Here is a 21,487-nt window from a genome sequence, read left to right on the forward strand (position 1 = left end):
GGTTTACTTAGTCCAGTCGGCTGTGAGCAGAGCCCTGGGAATAGACCTCAGAAACGCTCCCTCTCCCAAAACTTGTCTGTGTTCCAGCACCAGCCCCACAAGTCATCGATATTGTCACAGTGTTTTTAGTGGCTGGAAGTTAAGCTCCCCCCCAACATAAATAATAATACTTTTGTTTGTTATTTTAGGTTTATTTTTATTCTTACTTGAGAGGTTGTGAAATATACAATAATGTTTAAAGTATTTGGTATTGATTTGTAATGAGTAGTTGAAAGTTAGCTAATTTAGTTGCTTGTGATTATTATTTTGCTTAAAATAATCTTAGTTTTTATTTTACTTGCAGAAAAAAAGACCAGATGGCAAAGCAACCATCAGATGTAAGTTCTGAGTGTGATAGAGAAGGTGGACAATTACACCCTGCGGAGAGACCTCCTCAGCTCCGACCTGGGGCTCCCAGCTCTGTACAGATTGAGCAGCAAGGTAATCCTGAAGGCGAAGGGGACCGCTGCCCGCACGGCAGCCCTCAGGGCCCACTGGCCCCATCAGCCAGTCCTGGGCCTTTTGCTACCAGGTCCCCACTTTTCATCTTTGTGAGAAGATCTTCTCTGCTCTCTCGATCCTCCAGTGGGTATTTCTCTTTTGACACAGACAGGAGCCCGGCACCCATGAGTTGTGACAAATCAACACAAACCCCAAGTCCTCCTTGCCAGGCCTTCAACCATTATCTCAATGCAATGGGTAAGCAGTTCCGGGTAAGAGGCAGTGGACTTGGGGTTGTTTGACTGTCTACGAAAGGTTGTGTGTGGCATTTCTAGCCCATTTTAGAATCCTTTGGCTGATTTAGTCCATATTTTCATGTGAATGGTGGATGTATCAAATAAAACATCAAAACAGCATTTTTTTTTTAATACCACCAAGTTTTGTGGTAGCAGTAAGTTGAGGTCCAAGCATCAGCTTATTGGACAGCAAAGCTGGAGCCCCTGCTGCTGTCACTGAGTGTATGACATGGCAAGTTCTCTCCAGGACGGTTTATTTATTAACGGCCTTCTGCTCGGAAGGGACTCAGTACAGCAGATAGCTTAACATAACTGAAAGTGTGAAGAAAGATGAAACAAGTTAATCATTTTCAAAATTGACATATAGTTAGTGCCAACATAGAGACATGAACATGGTTTATATTCTTAAATTCTTTGGGCTTATTTTATTTGCTCAGAGAGTTTGGACATAGTCCTAAAGAGATTAGCTTGTGGGTTTTTATTTCATGGGTGAAAGGCAGTTTCACAGTCTGAACCAGGAGTAGCAAACACCAGTGCTCAGGAATACTTGGCATTACCAAGTATTTCATCAGGGATGGAGCTGACCTGGAAGGATTTGAATAAACTGGAGGGCCTTTGCCCCCAGTTGTGGCCCTGGAGGTGTGTGGTCTAAGTGGTAGATCTCCTTCCTATATTGCAAGGTAACTCAAGAATGTAGATTTTGATGCCAAAAGTCCTGATTTTTAAACATTGGCAACTAGTTTAGAACTTTCAAAACACTGCAAGCGAGATAAAAACATCTACAGGCTCGACTCTTGGCATGTGACTTGGAGTGTGGGCAGTAAGGGGGTGGGTGTATGGGTTCAAATCACTGTTACCATTGATGGGAAGGGCTTGCGTCTTCATCAGGATTCAGCTCGATCTTCACCTTTGCTCCAGATTAGTCCTTCCTGCTTTGACAAGCAAGTTGGCAGTATTATCGATGAAAAAACTCAGTATTGATTCTATTAAAACATTAGTGACACGGTCACCAGAGGAGACACTTAACTGTTGGAACACAATGACAAACCTTGAGTTTGCATATTCTGTAAAGCTCAGTCTTCATACCCTGTAGTAAGGTGAGAACTGTGCAGGTCTGTCCCTGTGTCACAGAGAACGATAGAACCATGGAGAGTTGGTTACTTGTCAGAGGTTGTACACACCTGGGGCGTGGCAGGCACAGGTGACAAAAACATTAGCAGCTACATTTGACCCTCCGTATCCATGGGTTTCACATCCGAGGAATCACCAACTGTGGGTGGATCCTCCATTGGGCAGGAGCAACCCAGAAGTTTCCAAAAAGCAAATCCTGAATTTGTCACATGTAACAAACATTGCATGAAGTGATGTGCAGGTACTCCCTGCTGTCACATCCATGCAAATACTGGGCGTGTGCAGTTTTATGTTTATACCATTTTATATAAGGAGCTTGAGCATCTGTGGGTGTTGGTATCCCCAGGAGTCCTGGAACCCCAAGGGTACTAGGGGATGACTGTCTTTATTAAGATTCCTCCTTAGGGCAAGGAGCCAGAAATTTTATGACTGCTCTTCCTTTAATTGTTGCTATTGGTACAGCTCCTGAACTCATTTCAGCCTTAGAAGTTCTGGGTGCTTGCAAATGTTTGTCTGTCCCTGGAAATAATCCTGAGTACATGAACCCACAGCATTCTGGCTCACTTAAGTGAATTAACGTGGCTCGGTGGTGTGTGGGTTTAAAAACCTATGTGTTTGAGGATCCTTCAAAAGCTGTTACGGTTTTTCACTACAGACCAGACCGTCTGTGCAGGTGTTGGCGTAGTGCACAGAAACGGTTTCTTCTTCCCTGTTAACCAGGTAGAGGGTGAGTTAGCGTGCTTTGTAGCGTAAGGATGGCATGAGGGCTTTCTTGGTGACGTACTTTTTAGCTGATTAGTAGGTGTAAGCACCGTTACTTGAGGTGACAGGTGGAGAGCTTTAGAGATCACAATCTGAGTCATTAAGCAAAGTTATGGCTGTGCAGTGCAGTACGTAATGGATCCTGAGGTGTACTTTTATACAACTACATGTCATTACTTTGGTGTGATCATTGAAAGCATAGGATTAAATGATGAGTTACAAGGAGCGTGTCTGAAGCTAATGTCCAAGATAAGTTTCCAGGATTAGTTCTTGGGAGATGAGTTGGGGAGGGGCCGAGCCGGGGAGGCTTGGGGCTGGTGGGAGGAGATGGCGGTCAGATGAGAGTGTGTTCGATGGGATGGCATTTACCATCTTCGTGGTCTGTAACGTTTTCCTGGGTAGTCTCGTAATACTTCAGTTCTCGAAGGCCAGTGAAATTTGCTGAGTTGATAGGTTTGGTTTTTTCTTTTTGGCCATGTTCAGTATTCCTTATCAATCACATCCATTAAGATTGTTAGTGAAGCTTTTGACAGTTTATTGCAAAATACGTCTTTCACAAAGAAGCCTTTGTGACCTTTTCCACCAGTGGGGCACAAATGGGAGATTACGAAGGGGTGCTCCTTAGCCAGCAGCATCCACAGACACTTTCCACTCCACAGCTTGGGGTGGAGAACAGCGTGGGTTAGTGCTGCTCCTGCATCTCTGCCTGCCCTACTGAGAAGGTGCATTGCGTGTGGGATGCACAGCAGCTAGATGTCTGTATCAGAAACCCTTCATCCATGCCTTCCTCCATGTCTCTAACTTTTCTGACGATACCGTCAAAGAATATCTGTGAGAAGTCATTTTTTCACTAAACCAAATTTTAGTCTCCTTTCTGGGAAGATGAAGTGGGCAGACGCTCTCCTAGGGAAGAACTGATGATTTTAATCAAAACCACTGACGGCGTCGGTGGCCTTTTCTGTTGAGCGTGCTTTCACCAAATGTGTCTTAATATAGGTTGTGCACCAAATGCTGGACAGAGCCCCACTTCGAAGGTGTAGTCCATGCTGTCGGAAGTACAAATTGATGGAGAAAGGTCAGGATAGGGGTGAATGCCAATAATTAACTCCCACATGCCATTTTGGTAAATCACTTACAGTTTATACTTGTCCCTGGCACATCAGAATTCCATGTAGGAGTTGTGTTCTTTAGGGTCCTACATGCTCCCCTCTAAGCTGGTCTTCTGGTTTGTGAGCTCTGAGGAGAGGCATGATGTCCTGTAACTCCTGAGGGCCTGGACACACTCGGGAGATGTTCGGGGTGTTCAGGACTTGCCTGTTAGCCTTTCCGAAGAGCTGACTGAGAATAATAATGTGCCCAAAAATGTCTGGTAGCAAGAAAAAGATCCTGCCTCCTCTCCAAATATTTTTAGTTATTTGGAGCTAGCTATTAGATTTACCACGTAGGAGCGACAGATTCAGGTGTAGCTCAGCATAGGCTTCGCAGGGAAGCCACACGTGGGCATAAAGCCTTCAAGTGAGACTTGTCCAAGTCAGATGTGTTGACAGTGTTGGTTCACCTGAGAATTTAAGGCTTAGTACTTGAACAAGAGGATGAAATACCCCAGTCATTTTCATACTAATTATTGGGTTGGCCAAAAAGGTAGTTTTTTCCCTGTAAGATGGCCCTAGTAGTGCTTATTGTCTTTAACTTAATTAGAAACAATTTTGTTAAGATTGTGTTGTGACAACTGTCATATCTGCATGCATTTTTTAAAAAAACTTACCAAAATTGCTAAGTTTTTGTGTAGCTCTTTTAATATTGAAGATGAGAGGAAATACACATTTTTAGCATATTATGCTTTATTACTTATTTCAAGAAAGGTAAAAACGCAACTGAAATGCAAAAAAAAGATTTATGCAGTGTATGGAGAAGGTGATTGAATGTGTCAAAAGAGGTTTGAGATGTTTTGTGCTGGAGATTTCTCACTCGACGATGCTCCATGCTCTGTAGACCAGTTGACCTTGATAGCAATCAAATTGTCACATTACTTGAGAACAATCAACGTTACACCTCAAGAGAGATAGCCAACATAACTCAAAATATCCAAATCAATAAAGTTACTGCTGAAAATGAAAAATGTGTCTTTTATTTTACGGAAAAAACCATACAGACATTTTGGCCAACCCAATCAATACATGTTGAGATATTTTGAATACAGTGGGTAAAATTTTTTTAAATGAAGGGGGTAAAAAAATTCAACATAAAAGTTACGATCTTTACCATTTCTAAGTGTGGTTCAGTCGTGTTAAAAGCATATTTGCATTATCGTGCAACCAATTCCTAGAAATCTTTCATTTTATTTATAAAACCGAAACTATACCCATTAAACAACTCCTCTCCTCCCAGCTCTTGGCAGCCTGCGTTTTATTGGTGTTTGTGATTTTGACTCTTCTAGGTTCCTCTTATAAATGGAATTGTATATCGTTTTGTAACTTTTATTTTACTCAGCATACCATGCTGACCTCAAGGTTTGTCCATTTTGTAGCCCACGTCAGAATTTCATTTTTTAAGGCTGAATAATATTCCTTTGTGTGTGCAGACCACGTTTCCTTTACCTGTTTACCAGGCAGTGGACGTTTGGATTGCTTCCATCCCTTGATTACCATGAACAGTAGCGCTCCAAGCATCGGTGTGCAAGTATCTCCATGAGATCCTGCTTTTGTTTCTTTTGGTACATGCCCAGTGGGATTGCTGCTGGATCATATGGTAATTCTGTTCTTAGTTTGTTAAGGATCCCCCGTACTGTTTTCCGTAGTAGCTGCACCGTTTATTACCCCACCAGCCGTTCACGAGGGCTCCAGTTTCTCCACACGTTCACCAGCATTAGTTGTTTTGGGTTTCTTGATAGTAGTCATCCTAATGGGTGTGATGTGGTGTCTCATTATGGCTTTGAACTGTGTTTCCCTAATGATAAGTGATGTTGAGTATCATTTCATGTGTTTCTTGGCCATTAAATAAAATACATTTTTTATATTTTACCTGTGTCTTTTTACCTTTTAAAGTGTGGCTACTAGAAAAATGTCATTGAGACCTGTAGCTGGCATTCTGTGTTAGCTGGAGGGGCTGGCCCTGCAGACGGAGTGGCTGGCAGGCATTTGCCGTTGGTGCCCTAGCAGCCGGATCTGATTCTTCCCACTCAAATCACATTTGCATGAAACTCACTTGTTGGTTGCTTTTGTTGACGTAGGAGAATGAAAGTAATTCACCTCATTTTATAAGCATCTTAAACAGTCATGAGCTTTGTAGATAGCTGTGTTCTCCAGGCAAACACGAGTACCCATTTTGCTTAACCGTTAAACTCGTGGTACATGCGGGTTTGGAAAAAGGGGGAGGTGGGGTGGTTCCGTTTCTCAGGCACCTCAAGGCCACCCTGGAGCCCAGCGATAGAGTCTTTAGGAAGACTTGGTTCCTGCCTTCACTCATTCGGGCAGGAACAGAAACAAGTACTTTGTGGGTCCTGAGTGGGGATAGAAAGTGAAAAAAGAAAAAGAAAATTTTCTTTACTGGTTCCAAATAACATTTAGTGATTGACAGCTGTCTAGACGGTTTTAATTTTTATCTTTTTAAAAACGATTTTGAGGTAATTACAGATTCCTGGGCAGAGATCTGTGTGTCTCTTACCCAGGTTCCCATAATGGCAGTGCCTTGCGTAATAGTACAGTGTCCACAGCCAGCAGACGACAGGGATCGAATCCAGCTGCCTCACCCAGACTTCGCCGCTTTCACGTGTGCTTCCACGTGAGTGTGTATGTAATTCAATGCAGTTTTGTCATGTGTAGTGGGTGGGCTTGTGTCACTACCACGTAGTCAAGACACGGAACAGGAGCCTTCATCCCAAGGCTCCTCAGGCTATGCTTTTGTAGCCACAGCCGCCTGTCTCCCTCCCTCCCACTGATCCTTTGCACCTAACCGACACTCTTCACTCCGTGTGCGCCAGAGAAGTAGCATTGCACTGTGCGCGACCTTTGGGGTTGGCTGTTCTCAGTCAGGTTATGCCTGTGTCCTACCCAAGATGTGTGTCTCCGTGGCTGCTAAGTAGTGTTCCAGAGCGCGGGTGTACCGCAGTGTCACTGTTGAGCTGTTAAAAACCCATAGCTTATCGTCCATCCCCTAACTTCACAGGGCAAGGTTTTTGATTTTGATGCAGTCCAGTTGCTCAGTTTTTCTTTCGGTGGATCGTGTTTCTGGTGTGCAGTCTAAGAACTCAGCGTCCATCCCCAGGTCCCGGAGATTTTTCGCCTTGTTTTTTCTTTCATCTAGAGGCTTTATAGTTTTGTGTATTACATGTAGATCTGCGACTCACATTGAGTTAGCTTGTGTGTAAGGTGTGAGGCTTAGATCAGTGCTTTTTCTTTCTAGCTGTTGAAAAGGTTACCCACATTCCATCTAACTGCTTTTGTACCTTTGTCAGAAATCTGGGCATTTTGGGTGGGTCTGTTTCTGGATTCTGTTTTGTCTTCCTCTCTGAACATCACACCACCATCAATACTATGATTATATGCTAGGCCGTGATGATAGAGTGATTCCTCATACTTTATTCAATATTTTCCAAAGTCGTTTAGCCTAGGTCCTGTGCCTTTTCATTTAAATTTTAGAATATGCTTGCTTGTGCCTTCAAAAACTGCTGCTGGAATTTTGATAGGAATTGTGTTAACCCTATAGATCAGTTTGGGGGAGACTATGCATCTTTGTTATGTTGCATCTTCAATCCATAAACAGGTCTCTTCAAATATTTAGGTCTTTAGGTTTTGTAATTTTCAGCATGCAAATCTTGTACATGTTTTGTTAGATTTCACTTACTTTGGAGCAGTTATTAGTGGTGTGTCTTCAATTTTCGTTTTCATGTGTTCATTTTCAGCATGTAGAAAGACAGCTCATTTCTGTGTGTTGATCTTGTGCCCTGCAGCCTTGCTGAACTCGTTAATTCCAAAGTATTTTTGGTAAATTTCGTGGTCATCCTGTGTTGACAGTCATGTAATCTGCAAATATTTTACTTCTTCCTGTCTGATCCAGGTACATTTACTTCTTTTTCATGCTCTTTTCACTGGCTGGAACTTCTGGGCCTGTGTTGAATGAGAGTAGTGAGAGCAGACATCTTTGCCTTTTTCCCCGTCACAGAAGGAAAGCTCTTAGTTTTTAATCATTAAGTACAATGTCAGCTGTAGGTATCTTGTAGGTACTCTTTAAAAAAAAAAAGATGAAATTTACCTTTATTCCTTGATTACTGAGAGTTTTTACCATGCATGGAAGGGGTGTCAGGTTTATAAAATGGCTAGGTGGCACAGTTGGTTGCAGCATTGTCCCGTACACCAAAAGGTGCAGGTTCTATTCCCAGTCAGGGCACATAACTAGGTTGTGGGTTCAATCCCTGGTTGGTCGGGATGAGTATGGGAGGTAACCAATAGCTGTTTCTCTGCCTCCCTCCTTCCCTGTCTTCCCTCCTTCCCTGTCTTCCTTCCCGCCCTCCCCTTTCTCTCTCTCTCAAATCAATAAAAATATCCTTGGGTGAGGTTTAAAAAAATGTTCATTCCATATGAGTTGATACATGCGTTTGCTTATGTGAGCCTCCTGATAAGGTACATTATTACATTGACTGATGTTCAGCATTAATTACCTTGTGCCTGGGGCAAACTCTACTTGGTCAGGGAGTTAATTTTTTTCGTATATTGTGTGTGTGTGTTCAGTGCTGTTGAACTGTCCCCACCTCCTGGTGACGCCGTGAATGAGTGTCATTCACAGTGTCTTCTCCTCAGCAGCCCCGCTCGGCTCCTTAGACTCGAACCTATAGTTGCTTTGGTGGAGCCAGTCCATCTCATATTTGGTCATCTTCTTTTTCCTGCTGCCTTCTGGTTTTGTCAGCATTATTGTCTTTTCGAAAGAACCCTGCCTTCTTCTCGAAGTAGAGCAACCTCGGTTTGGTCATTTTTGCCTCCAGCGATGTTGCAGGCTTAATTTGCTCCAGGACTCGCTTGCTCATACTTCTGGTGGTCCCGGCTATTCGCAGAGCTGTCCTCCGACGCCGTGTTTCAGATGAATTAGTTGTTTCCCTGTCAGCCTTCTTCACTGCTCAGCTTTCACATCTGTATGTAGTACTTGGGAAGATGAGGGTGTGGGCGGTCTTAGTCTGGGTCTCTAACGGTGCATCTTGCCTCATTCGTTCATGGCTGCCCTTCCGAGTCTCAGCCTCCTTTCAATTTCTTGACTGCAGTCTCCATGTGAATTGATGACCGAAACAAGGTAGGCGCAGTCGAACAATTTCCGTGTCTTCATTGTCTGTGTTGAAGTTGTGTGTTTCTTCTGGAGTCCTGATTTTTAGCCCCTGTTCAAGTGCAGCCCTGCTTTGCACTCTCTCCCTTCACTTTCATCAAAGTCCCTTCGAGTCATGGTTGCTTTCTGCCAGTAATGCAGTGTCGTCTGCATATCTTAAGTCACTGATATTTCTTCCACTTCTCACTCTTCCTTCTTCAGCGTCCAGCCCAGTTCTTTCTTGCTGACTTTCTGTCTAGTAGTTTTGTTAGTTGTTGAGAGTTCAGTGTTGAAATCAGTAACTGTAATATAATGGTAGATTTGTCTGTTTTTCCTTTCCAGTCTAGTGGTCAGGTTTTGCTTCCTGTGTTTTGAGGCACTGCTGTTGGGTGCTGAGAATTGTCGCCTGTCTTCTTGTTGGATTGATCGTTGCCATAACATCCACTTTATCTGATGCTCATGTAGACACTCCTGCTTTTTGTTAAAAAAAAATAGTGAATTAGTGTTTAGGGTATAACTTTTTTCATCTTTCCACTTCCAACTGCATACGTTGTATTTGAAGTTTTCTGTATGCAGCGTATCTTTACATAACATTGTTTGGTTTACGCCGCCAAATCTGTCTTTTAAATAGTGTATTTAGACCATTTACATTTAAGGTAATCATTGATATGTTAGGGCTGCACCCTGCTGTTTTGTTACCCTTCTGTTTCCTTTGTTCTGTCTTTCTCTGTTTCTTTTTCTTTTTCAAAGATTTTATTTATTTATTTTTAGAGGGGAAGGGAAGGAGAAAGAGAGAGAGAGAGAGACATAAATATGTTGCCTCTCACGCACCCCCACTGGGGGCCTGGCGCACAACCCAGGCATGTGTCCCGACTGGGAAGTGAACCAGTGACTCCAGTTCGCAGGCCAGTTGCTCAGTCCACTGAGCCACACCAGCCGGGGCTATAGTGTTTTTAAAATACATTGCTTTGTATAGTTCTTTAGAGGTTGTTCTAGAAATTACAATATGCTGGTGTCCTGTTACCGACATGTGGCTTCAGCTGCAGTGTAAACAGCCGACTCTCCTCCAGGTCCCTTCACTTGCCCGCCCCTTCTGCTGTGGTTGTCGTAGGTATTTTCTCCGTACACATTAAGCACTGTATCAGGTTATGTTTTTTTTTGCTTCAACCATAAAATATAAGTTAGGAAGTTTATGAGGAATAGGCTAGTTATTATTACTCCTGTTTTCCCCCATTCCAGTATTTTTTCCTTCCTGGAGTGCTGAGCCTCCTGTTCCCATTCTGTTCAGAGAACTTCCTTTGGTCATTCTTTAGTAATGGGCCTGCTGGCAAAAATCCCCTTAGTTCTCCTTTATCTGAGAATGTCTTCATTTCCCTTCTGTTTTAGAGGATATTTCCACTGGATATAGAATTCATCATTGACAGGTTTTTTTTAAGTGCTTCAAAAACATGCCATTTCCTCTGACCTTCATAGTTTCAGATGAGAAATGTAATGTGTCATTTCTGTCTGCTTGCTTTCAAGATTTTTTTCTTTTTTATTTTTAAAGATTTTATTTATTTTTAGAGAGGGCAAGGGAGGAAGAAAAAGAGGGAGAGAAACATCAATATGTGGTTGCCTCTTGTGTGCCCCTACTGGGGACCTGGCCCACAACCCAGGCATGTGCCCTGACTGGGAATCGAACCAGTGACCCTTTGGTTTGCAGGCCAGCACTCAATCCACTGAGCCACACCAGCTGGGGCGAGATTTTTTTCTTTGTCTATTAGTTTCCAGAAATTTAATTATTATGTCCTACTTGGGTTTATCCTTTTGGGGGTTCACTAAGCTTCTTGAATCTATAGTTTTGTGCCAGGTTTGGGAAGTTTTCAGCCGTAATGTCTTTGAACACTTTTTCACTTCCTTCCTCTCTCTTTGGGGACTTTGTTACAGTCTCACGGGTCCCTGGACTCTGTTTTTCATTTTATCTTCTCTGTTCAGACTGAGTAAATTCTGTCAACTTGCCCTCGTGTCCACTGATTTCTGTCCTTCGTTACTTCCACTCTTTTATAGAGCCTATCCGATGAGGGTTTTTTTTAATTGCATTTTCAGTCAGATTTTTTGCCTGCTTCTGCCAGGTGAGGTAGACGTTGAGGTCCGACCCCCACCCCCCAGCCTGCTGGGTGTTGTCCTGCAAAAGGCAGGCACTGGCCTGCGCTGCTGCATTATGTCCGACTGGGGCGCACATTCGGCTCTCCGGCCCCTTCTGACACCTGCAGAGTGGGAGACAGTGGAGGACTGACTGTGGCCTTTTTTCTGTGGGGAGGGCTGGGGATGTGGGGGTGTTGAAAGTTCAGCTCCCCTATGCTCCCTGTCTACACCTGGATGGGGGCAGTGGAATGCCAGTCCGCTCTGCCTCCCGCTGCTTTGTTCCCACCGTTGGTGCTAGGTAGGAGTTCTCCTTCCTGCCAGTGGGGTAGAGGCTCAGCTTGATGCTGGGAGAGAGGCAGTAATGCCACCCTGGAAAGGGAGTCAGGCATCATTACTTCCACTGGGAGGGAGAGCAGTATTTGGAGATTAACTGCCCTTCTGGCAGGGTGGTGAAATCATCTCTGATGCTTCTGCCACTTGGGGAATCAGCAACCTGCTCAGCCTGCTGAAACCCTCTTCCCTTCCTCTGTGCTCCCCCCACCTCCGCCCCCTGCAGTGGTGGGATCAGAGCACCAACTGCCAGGTTGGGCACAGCTGGAAGACCAACTCCCCACTTGCCATCCTGAAACCACAGGTGCTGTGTTTGGCTATAGTTGGACACATGTTGCCAAAATGTTTTCCTTTGCTAGGCCACCTCTTTCTGGTCCTTTGGCTGGAAACACAGGCTGTCTCTGGGGCTTTTTCTCTCAGTGCTCATTGGGGCCCCCAGGTGAGTGAGGCCTCTGCAATCCTACAGTGCCCTGTCCTGGGTGTGTGGGGGGCAATGAGGAAACCGGGGCTCCAGCCCTGGGTCCCCAGGCAACCCACTGTCCTCTTTCCCCTGTCACGGTTTGTCTGTTTGCTGTGTTACGTCCAGGGTTTTTAGTACTAAAGGGAGGACCTGGGGGGACCTGAGTGGAACTAGAAATCTCTGTCTTCTTGTAACTGAGTATTCATGATTGGTGGTGATTGGTTTTGGCTGCAAAGTACCACTCAGAATTTTAGGAATCACTTCTTTCACCCTATTTTTACCCTCTGTGTGGAATCATGCGCCCTTAACATTGGGAAGAGATGTAGCCATCATCTGGCCACTCTTTGCAAGCAATAACTGCATTATCTATCTTGGTGACCACCCCCTACCATGTGTGGCCCTGGAGGTGTGCTCGCAAACGTGGGTCCTGAAAACATCTGGACAGCTCAGTCTGATTGTGCTGTAGGGGAACTTCTTATGCAAGAAAGTAGTTCGTGATTGGATTGTATGGCAGGAAAAAAGGGATTAATCATCCTTTGATGTGTCGCGTTCTGTATTCTAGGAGGGGTGTGGGGTTAGATTCGAAGACATGCGCATACTTAACTTGCCTGTCGATGCCCTGCTTCCTGACTGCCTCGGAAACCGCCGACCTGGAGCTCTTGCAGCGTCCGGGTCCTCACGGCACTGGTGTGTGGTCACCCAGCCTGTGGTAGGAAGGGGCTCCACGTGGACTGCTCCCCCCAGCCCCTGAGTCACCCCCACACCAGAACTTAGATGTCTCCATTCCTTCTTTGTTGAGTCAGCCGCAGTTTCTTGACATAGTCATTATATGACAGAATTTTCAGCCTCTTTCACCTTTTGGTCACTGTCCTGTGGTCGTTCTGCTTGCTCAGTGTGGCCGGGACCTGTACTGGGGCACATCACCTAAGACTGCTCTCCTCTGTGGAGGTCCTGTCGACACAAACCTAGCGTCTGTTCTTTAGGTTACAGGTGGCAAATACAGGGCCCGTGGGCTGAATCCAGCCCTCCACCTTGCTTTATCTGTCCCGGCAGCAGCGCTGAGCTCTCGCCTAACTGTTAAGGAGTAGTTACATTTATACAGTCCTGAGATTACATTTGGCCCTTTGAAGGCAACTGCAAGGCTCATGTGGCCCCTGGTGAAAATGAGTTTCGCACCCCTGCGTGAGGACTCTGTCCTGGGCTGGGCTGGGTGCTGGGCTGTAGGCACAGCGCCATCCGCCCGCCCTCAGACCCTGCTCTGCACACGGGGAGCAGAGCACCTGACATTCATTTGTTGCGGGTAATACTAACAAATCTGCACGAGAGGGTTCACCGTGGCGTCGTTTGTACCAGCCGGACAGTGCTGGCAGCCCCTCTGGTCTGGGAACACCTCTGAATTTCTTCTCCGTCTCTGACATGCCGCCATCCACTTAATGGGGTTAGAGAATAACGACCTGCGGAAATGTTCCTGGCATAATGTTAAAAGATTACGAAATCGTCGATATCCTGGGTCTTAGTCCATTTGTGCTGTAATGATAATACCGCCGACTGGGGGCGTAAACAGCACTTACCTCACAGTTCTGAAAGTTGGAAGTCTAAGATTGGGTACCAGTGTGGCCAGGTTCAGGTGATGGTCACCTTCTCCCTGTGTCCTCACAGGGTGGGGACAGCAAGCAGGCTTTCCAGCCTGTTCTTTTCAGGGCACTAATCCCATCATGGGAGCCCCACCCTCAAGACCTAGTTGCTCCAAAGGCCCAGCTGCAGATGTGATCTCACTGGGGCTTAGATTTCGACATAGGGGTTTGGGGGGGACATAGACCTTTACTCCATAACATAGTTTCGTGGTCAAGAAGTTTGCAAGCATAGCAAAAAGCTTAGATGTCGCATTAATAGCAGAGCATTAATATTGAGTATTTTTACACTCAAGTTACAGGTTTCTTTTTCTGTGTGCCTTTTTATATTTGCAAAATCATAACTAGCAATTTATAATGGAACAAATCTAATAACTTTTTCAATTTTGCTCTCCATTAATCTTCACTTTTGGCATGTCCAGTAGTGTCATCGTGGCACTTACGTCTCCTTTGTGTGGTCACTTACTTGTGTGCCACGGCCTTTGTGTAAAGATTTCGTCTAGGTGAAGCACCTCCATTTGATGGGGTCCCAGGTGGATTCTGTTTCCGGGGCTGTGGCTGCCTGCCATCCAGGGTCTGGATGGCATCCCGGCCATCCCTCCCACCCGCCAAGCCACCTGGCCGATGTGTGAGTCTCTGAGCTTTCATGTCCTCATTTACCAAATGAGGGTGGAAGTGCCTACCTCCGAAGTCATGGGGAGCTTTCGTGTAAGCTGATGGGAGTAAAGCCCGGTAGGAACTCGGTCACTCACTGGTGCTTGCCTGTGTGACCTGTCCCAGCTGTGGAGTGTCAGTACATGTGATGGTGATGAAATGTTCTCTTCTACTTCCCACGGCGAGGAGCTGTCCTTCCAGTACAGGGAGCTGACAAGGAAGGCAGTTTGTCTGGAAGTGCTACCATAATTCTAACCCCAAGGTCCCGAAACCAGCAAGAAGAAGGTCTTTTCTAGAAATTGGCCTGGTGAGGGTGGGTGTGGGTCCCAGTGACCTTTGACCTGCCAGTGAAACGCATGTCATATCACCCCGAGCAGAACCCTGACTCCAGTGGGAAATTGTGGACCGTGACGTGACACCTGGAAACCCGCACCCTCCTGACTGTCGGTGCAGGGCCCGTGTCGGGACACTGCCGCCTTTATTCGGCAGGATCTCACTCTAGCCTAAGCTGTGTGCGGAACTGGAGGAGGAGGTCTGGAGACAGGAGACAGATGCTGAGCTGCTTTTTCCTGCAGTCAGAAGAGTGCAGCTCTTTCCACAGTCGATGCAGGTTGTTGTTTGTTGATGAATTTAGAACAGCTTTTCCCCTTCCTCGGAGGGACTCACAGGCCTTTGGCCATCGTTAATTTAAATTGTAGTTTTTGCTTTTAAGTGAGTTAATTGTGAATCCTTGGGGACTTTTTGTCATGTGCTGTGGGGTGATGGACTGACACCAGCTGTCACTACTGATGACATTTCCCTGTTGGACAAGTTAAACCATTTGTAATGTAATAATGTTAAGTTGAAAAGGTTACAAGAGTTTTAAAGGTTTGTTTAGAATGAGTTGGTATCGCCCGAGTCCTGCGGGAAACCCAGATTTACTCTGCGTTTCCTGTTCTCTACCCTGGACCAGATGCGTGGTGTGTAAGCAGAGCTGCAGTTTGCCAGTGGGAGGGCCAGCCCTGAGCAGGCACTCGTGCGAGCACCGGGCCGGGGGTGAGGGTCAGCACACCTCCTCCTCACCGCCACACTCACAGCGGACGCAGACCCCGTTGACTGTACTGGCCACAGCTGCAGACCTCTGAGTGGGGGCTGTGTGTCGTCGTCTGAGAGAGAAAACAGAATGTGGTTCGTAAACAGGCCCTGTTTCTGGTGCTGCAGCGGGGCTGTGCCTGGGCCTCGGGTCCTCCGCACAGTCTGTAACACGCTACCTTGGACCTCGCGGCCCTTCCTCAGCGGTGGAGATGGTTTTGAGGTGAAGATTTTGAGAAGTGGAATCAGCAGTCTCAGTCCGAGAGGGTGTGTTGCACCTGAAACAGACCCTGCACCACGTCGGTGGGCTTGGTTCCGCTGGCGCCTCTTCCCCACGATACGCCGCGTGTCTGGGCCAGAGCGTGCTTCCCGCTCCAGTTCCCAAAACGTCTTCACAGAAGCAGTTTATAGATTTAAGCAATTTATAGGCTTAATGTGTAATTTTAGATTTTTATGTGGGAGGGACCTATTTTTCTCTCACGAATCTACGTCTGTCTGTGAAGGTGTTGAGTGTAGCCACGCTTGACGGTCTCAGCTTATTGAGTTATTTTTCTACCGAATAGGAGAGCTGAAGATAAAACCAAAAGGGTTCTCGTCTCTCTGTTTTTCAGTCCCTCGAGAAATTTCTTAACACAAGCATGACTTCTGGATATATAGTATGTTAGTATGTTAAAATATGTTTGAATTTAGACCGCAGTTTTACTTACATCTGAGCATAAATTCCACTGAGCTAGTCAAAATAACTGACCAACTTCAGAGAATGGTTTGATACATATAGAAGCACACACACACAAAAGATTTAATTAGAATTAAAACACACACATTTCATTAGAACTCAGGTAATACCTAACGCAGTGTCCAAGTGCCCACAGTGCGCGCTCTTCACTAGATGTTGCCGTGCGGTATTTGAAGCTTAGCCGTGTGTGTCTGTGTGAGGGGAGCCTGCAGACCCAGTGCTCGAGCTCTGTTTTCTCCCCAGTCCTCTTACCCGGTCGCGTGGCCCCATTGTGGGGGTGGAAGGTTCCAGCATGCCACCCAGTCCAGTCTTGGTCCTTCCAGGGACAGCCCCCAGGGGAAGCCCCTCCACCTGGCCGGCAACCAGTGTCCTGTCCTGATACGGGGAGGGGGTGGGCCCTGGAGGGGGTGGGGTGGGAGGCTTGCACTGACTTGGGTCAGTGTCATCAGTGCTGCACAGTGGGTTTCTCAGTCCACTCATTCAGTGTGAATGGGGCAGCACCCTGTCTCCCCTGGAGGGGCCTTGGGGGTGGTGGGGGGGCGGGAGTGTGAACCTGAAAAGATAGAAGACCCTGGAAACAGTCGGCAGAGCATTCCTCACATCTCAGGCTCATGGTGCTCACGGGGCTGTAGCCTCTGTTCTTTTCCTGTGAGGGACACAGAGCACACCACCTACAAGACTGCGCCCAGGACCCTCCCTCAGGGGGGCCACGCTGTGCAAAGGGTAGATGGAAGCCTGACTGGGTAGGACTGGCCGGTCAGTGAGTGAAGGGACTGAGCTCACACCACGTTTCTGATCAGCCTTCCACTGGTCCCCTGAGATGCTCTGCAGGCTGCAGCCCCCCATCTCCTTCATTTGATGCAGTATGTTAATTTCTTTTTGTTGTTACTGTGTTTCTACTAAAGGCTGTGGGCTTGTGTTCACCTGTGTCTCTCACAGGTGGGCTCCACACTGTAGCCCAGTCAGGACACACAAGTTTTTCGAGTTTTCTAGGGAGGAGTCAGACAGCCCAACTGTGACAGACTTATGCTTTAAGGACAAATGCTTAACCACCTATAAAATAGTGCCTGGAGTTGAGGTGGGAAATCTGTTTTCTTTTATATGACTTCGGTAGAAAGAGAGGCAGTTGGCTTCCACGAGTGCAGTGGGAAGCTCTCCTCGGTGCCCTGCCTGGCGGTGGTCAGCGCTGCCCGGGTGTCGGACTGTTACAGATTCTACCGGCGGAAATGAAACTGGCAGACTTACAGGTCTTAGTTTAAAAGCCCTTTAAGATGTAGCTTTTTGGAATTTTGTTTCTGGGTCTTCACTCTCACTGAGGTGAATTGCAATAATGTGGAACACCCTTAGTGTGAATGAATGTAGGAGAGATTTCTGTCACCTTTTCCCGGCTGTCAGTGTTAAAAGTTCATAAAGGAAGCTACACTTGCTCTGTAATCATGGGTTTTTATATTTCTAGTTTAAATTTACATTTCCTCCCCCAGATCTGATTTATGGCTAGGAATAGCATATAGCTACCAAAAGCTAGTGACTTCAGATTTCTTAACGTGGTATTTCTAAAAAATGGTCTTAAGCACATCAGTGTATGGAGTTGGGTATTTACTATTAAAAGATCTCTGTTTGGCTGGGGTGTGGGAAGATGCAGACAACTAATTGAACAATAAAACAGTTTTAAAGAGGTCTCAAAAACATTTGTTTTTATAGTTTTGGCGGAGTAAAGGGTGAAATAAATGATCAGTGTGGGATACTGCACTGTTAGGAGAAGGGGTTTGGCTTCAAGTCTGTTTTAGAAAGCTTGGAGTTAGTTCATTTGACTGTACTGAATGGGAGTGTTACTCTTATGTGTTTTCCAAAACAAGGTGGCGTAGTCAGACCCACTGTCGTCCTCTGACAGCAATCTAAGACTGTAGAAGTCAGGGTGCAGCTGTCCTGGTCTGTGAGGCCGAGCCAGTGGAGGGAAAGCAAGGACAAGGTCATGTCTCGTGTCCCACGCCGGCCAGGCCCAGTGCAGACCCCGCCCGCGCCACTCAGAGCAGCGGATTTCTGGAGCACGCCAAGGGGACCAGGGTGGCGATGGAGGGTTTTCCTGCCACTTGTGGTAGAAGGCACATGGGACCAGGTTTGGGGTTGTAGTGGCAGCTTCATTGATCAAAAAGCCAGGGTGATGATTGACAGGGATTACAGGCTGTCTTTGTGGCCCCAGGGGACAGAATCACGATTGGGGTCAGAGTTAGAATGGAGCTTTTCAGTTTCCTGTAAGTTAAGAACTTTGTAGCACCTGATGCCCTTCGGCAAGGACTGTGGTACCCTTAGGAAAAAGCGCCCCATCTGTGAAGCAGGCACCAGGCCCGGCCACCATGCGTCAGGGTGCAGAGACTTCTGCACAGGTCTCTCCCTGGTGTGAGGCGCTGGGCTTCTGCTCTGACCAGGAGTTAGCCAGGTGTGCCTTTGGACGTAAAACCTCAGAGTCTGCTCCTGGCTCTGGTTTGGTCCTGGTGTGTCAGTGGCTTCTAGCAAAAATGTAAACACGCAGGACTGCGTGTTTACACACATAGGTGGAGTAGATAACTAGGTCTTCCGATGCTGACTAGTAAAGGAGTAGAAAGGCTGAGCACATGGGTCGAAATGCCTTTAGAGTTTTAGTTTATTTATTGTAAGAGATAGGTAGTCGTGGGAAGGAAAAGACACCCTCAAGGCTAGTTTACAGCTTCACAGCCTTGGTTTCCTGGCAGTTTCCACACCGTCAGCCTGGAGATTGATCAAAGCAGGGTGTTCTGACTGTAGTTCATGGCCACATAACAGCAGTGGCAGTGATGACACAGGAGAAGGTACAGGAACCTCCGGCTCCGTGCTGTAACTCCAGCCTTGCGGTATTCTGTCCGAGCACCTGTCCGCGAAGCACTGTCTCGAGTTCATGCCACTGCCCACGGGGGACACTGGGTACCGGGGAAGACGATTGGGAACTTCCCGAGCACTGATGCTGGCTACGGTCACATTATTTCATTTCTGATCGCTTTCATTTTCATTCAGTAGCCCAGTGGAATTGATAGAGGATTTACCTGAAAAACAAAATGATGTAAGTGAGAGGTAGACCCAGCAGGAAGGGTGTGTGTGTAAAGCTGCATTCTGACTCATTGGCGTCTGAGAACCAGCAGAGTTAGGGGTGATCTTGGAGCAGGCACCAGGGCCTGATCACTCAGGTGGGTTTTTGAAGGAAACCTTGGCAGGCTGGTTTTTTGCAAGCTGTGCATAACGCTGAATTGATAGGTATTTCTGAAGATGCTCACTTAAGTAACTAGACTGTTGGGTTAAACAAACATCCCAGGATTTTTATTTTTCCACATGAAGGTGGCCACCTGCAGAGGCAATGCTTCCTCTGAACCAGGGGTCCCCAGCCCCTGGACCATAGACTGATAATGGTCCTTGGCTTGTTAGGAACCGGGCCACACAGCAGGAGGTGAGCGGTGGGCAAGCCCACAAAGCTTCACCTCTGTCGACCGCAGCTCCCCATCACTCGCAGTACCTCCTGAGGTCCGTGTCCTGCCAGGTCAGCGGCAGCATTGGGATCTCACAGAAGCGCACATGTGAAGTGCACACGCGAGGGGTCTCGGTTGCGCACTTCTTATGAGAATCTCGTGCCTGGTGACCTGAGGTGGAGCTGAGACGGTGATGCCAACACTGGGGAGTGCTGCGAATACAGATTTCCATTAGCAGAGAGGTCTGACTGCACAGAGACCATGACAGATCAGTGCTTGCAGACTCATCTCGAAACCCTGTCAGCGAGTGGTGAGTGGCAGTGACAGTAAAGGCAACCCTCCGACCCCCCCGTCTGTGGAAAATTTGTCTTCCACGAAATGGGTCCCTGGTGTCAAAAAGGTTGGGGCCCACTGCTCTAGACATTTTGGAGTAACTCTGAGAATCAGTTCAGTTCTGATTGGAGAGCCTACAGAGAAATAAAAGGTCCTTTGTGGCTTTTGGCTCAGTCAGACTCTGCTCAGGGAATAAAGGCGGGCTGCCCCCAGACGGCACCCACAGTCCTTGCTGAGCGCCCTTCCGCCCAGTGTGTCCCGTTGAGCGTGTACAGTCAAAACAGTCGTTTCCTCAAAGCCTCCCGTTCCGGGTCTCTCTGGGGACAGGCATCCTTTCTCAGTTCTGAGTTGAGGATTAATTTAAAGCTTCATCCACGTTGATTACTTTAAAATCTAATCTTGATTCTGCCCAGTCCTTGTGGATTATGGGGCTTCTGAAGACAGTGTAGATAGAGGGGTGTCCAACCTTTTGGTGTCTCTGGGCCACACTGGAAGAAGAGTTGTCTTGAGCCACACATTAAATACATTGCAACATATAATCCCCCCCCCCCGAACATCTCAGTGTTTTAAGTAAATTTACGATTTTGTGCTGGGCCGCACACACAGTCACCCTGGTGCGCGCCGCCCGTGGGCCACAGCTTGGACGTGGTAGAGTGAGTGTTTCCGTGAGTCTGAGCATCACTTTTGGTTCCACACTTGACACTCAGTAGTGACACGATAGGAACTCAAACGGCCGCCACCCCTTGGAAGTGAGAACTACGCGGTCCTGTCCCTCAGACGAGACTGCTGGGAGGGGAGGTGCGGCATGCCCCCCTCCCCCACGTGCCCCGTGAGATGCGTTTTCACAGCACCTCGCCAAGGAGGGGCAGCCGGGGATCGAAAGAGTGGTGGTGAATTTCATGGTGCTACCTCCGAGCCTTTGAGCACCTGCTTGGTAGCAGTGCAGTGAAGCATTTGGGCATTCAGTGAAAACCAGGAGGTTTGGCCGACGGTCGATGAGCCCGCTGTGATTGGCAGTCTGGTTTTTTAGTTCCCACCCTCTCAGGCGGTGCTGCAGAAAGCCCTTCCTGAAAGCCCCAGCCTAATTTCACTATCAGCCACTTAACCACAATATTAATGTTTTCAGTGGCTGAACTTTTAAGATTTGAAATTACCATGTGGGTTGGGAAAAGTTCTGTATCTGAACCAGAACAGCCTGTTAGTTAAATAACACACATCTTTTAGTATCTTGAAGTTCTTTAACATTGAAAAATGTCCTAAAATCTGCCCCCTTGTAGAAAAATGGATTATACCTCATAGTATTTTTTTCCTATAGGAAGTAATGTGGCCAGTAAATGCTGAATTTCAAAAATTTCTGAGTTTTGGTGAAAATTCCACTCAAATTACATTTTTGACAAAATTCCCTGTGCCTAATACCGTCGCATTGAAGTTGTGACAGGTGGCTTCGGTTAGAAAACCTCGACGACCTCGCGGGTCGCCCGGCCCGGAGTGGTGCCTGCCGGCGGGAGCCCGCCGCGTGTGCTGCAGCGGCAGCCCCTGGGCAGTTTGTATTTCGTTGTCTCTTCTGTTTGTCTGTTTTAGCGCCCTGTTTATGGAGTAAACTGCTTTCTTAAATACAGAAACTACATTTTCTATGGGTGAGAACATACACCTCATCAGACTTTCCCCTTTGAAGAGTTCTTGTTTGTGTAAAATTGTGTTAGAAGTTGGAAATTTGA

The 21,487-nt window shown here is 46.8% G+C and overlaps 1 protein-coding gene across 5 annotated transcripts in view; it reads left to right on the plus strand.

The window, feature by feature from the left end:
* Nucleotides 1-21,487, plus strand: part of BCL2L11 (BCL2 like 11) — a 45,778-nt gene that overhangs the window by 2,238 nt on the left and 22,053 nt on the right. For 3 of the 5 annotated variants that reach the window (XM_024576703.4, XM_024576704.4, XM_045184889.3), the window contains exon 2: nucleotides 344-738. In XM_024576703.4, coding sequence (XP_024432471.2) covers nucleotides 357-738 — 382 coding nt within the window. In that variant the 5' untranslated portion in view covers nucleotides 344-356. The remainder of the gene's footprint in view (nucleotides 1-343; nucleotides 739-21,487) is intronic. The other 2 variants (XM_024576706.4, XM_045184890.3) reach the window with 2 other exon arrangements.

This window comes from Desmodus rotundus, chromosome 5 (genome assembly GCF_022682495.2).
Source record: "Desmodus rotundus isolate HL8 chromosome 5, HLdesRot8A.1, whole genome shotgun sequence".
In the NCBI taxonomy this organism is placed as follows: Eukaryota; Metazoa; Chordata; class Mammalia; order Chiroptera; family Phyllostomidae; genus Desmodus; species Desmodus rotundus.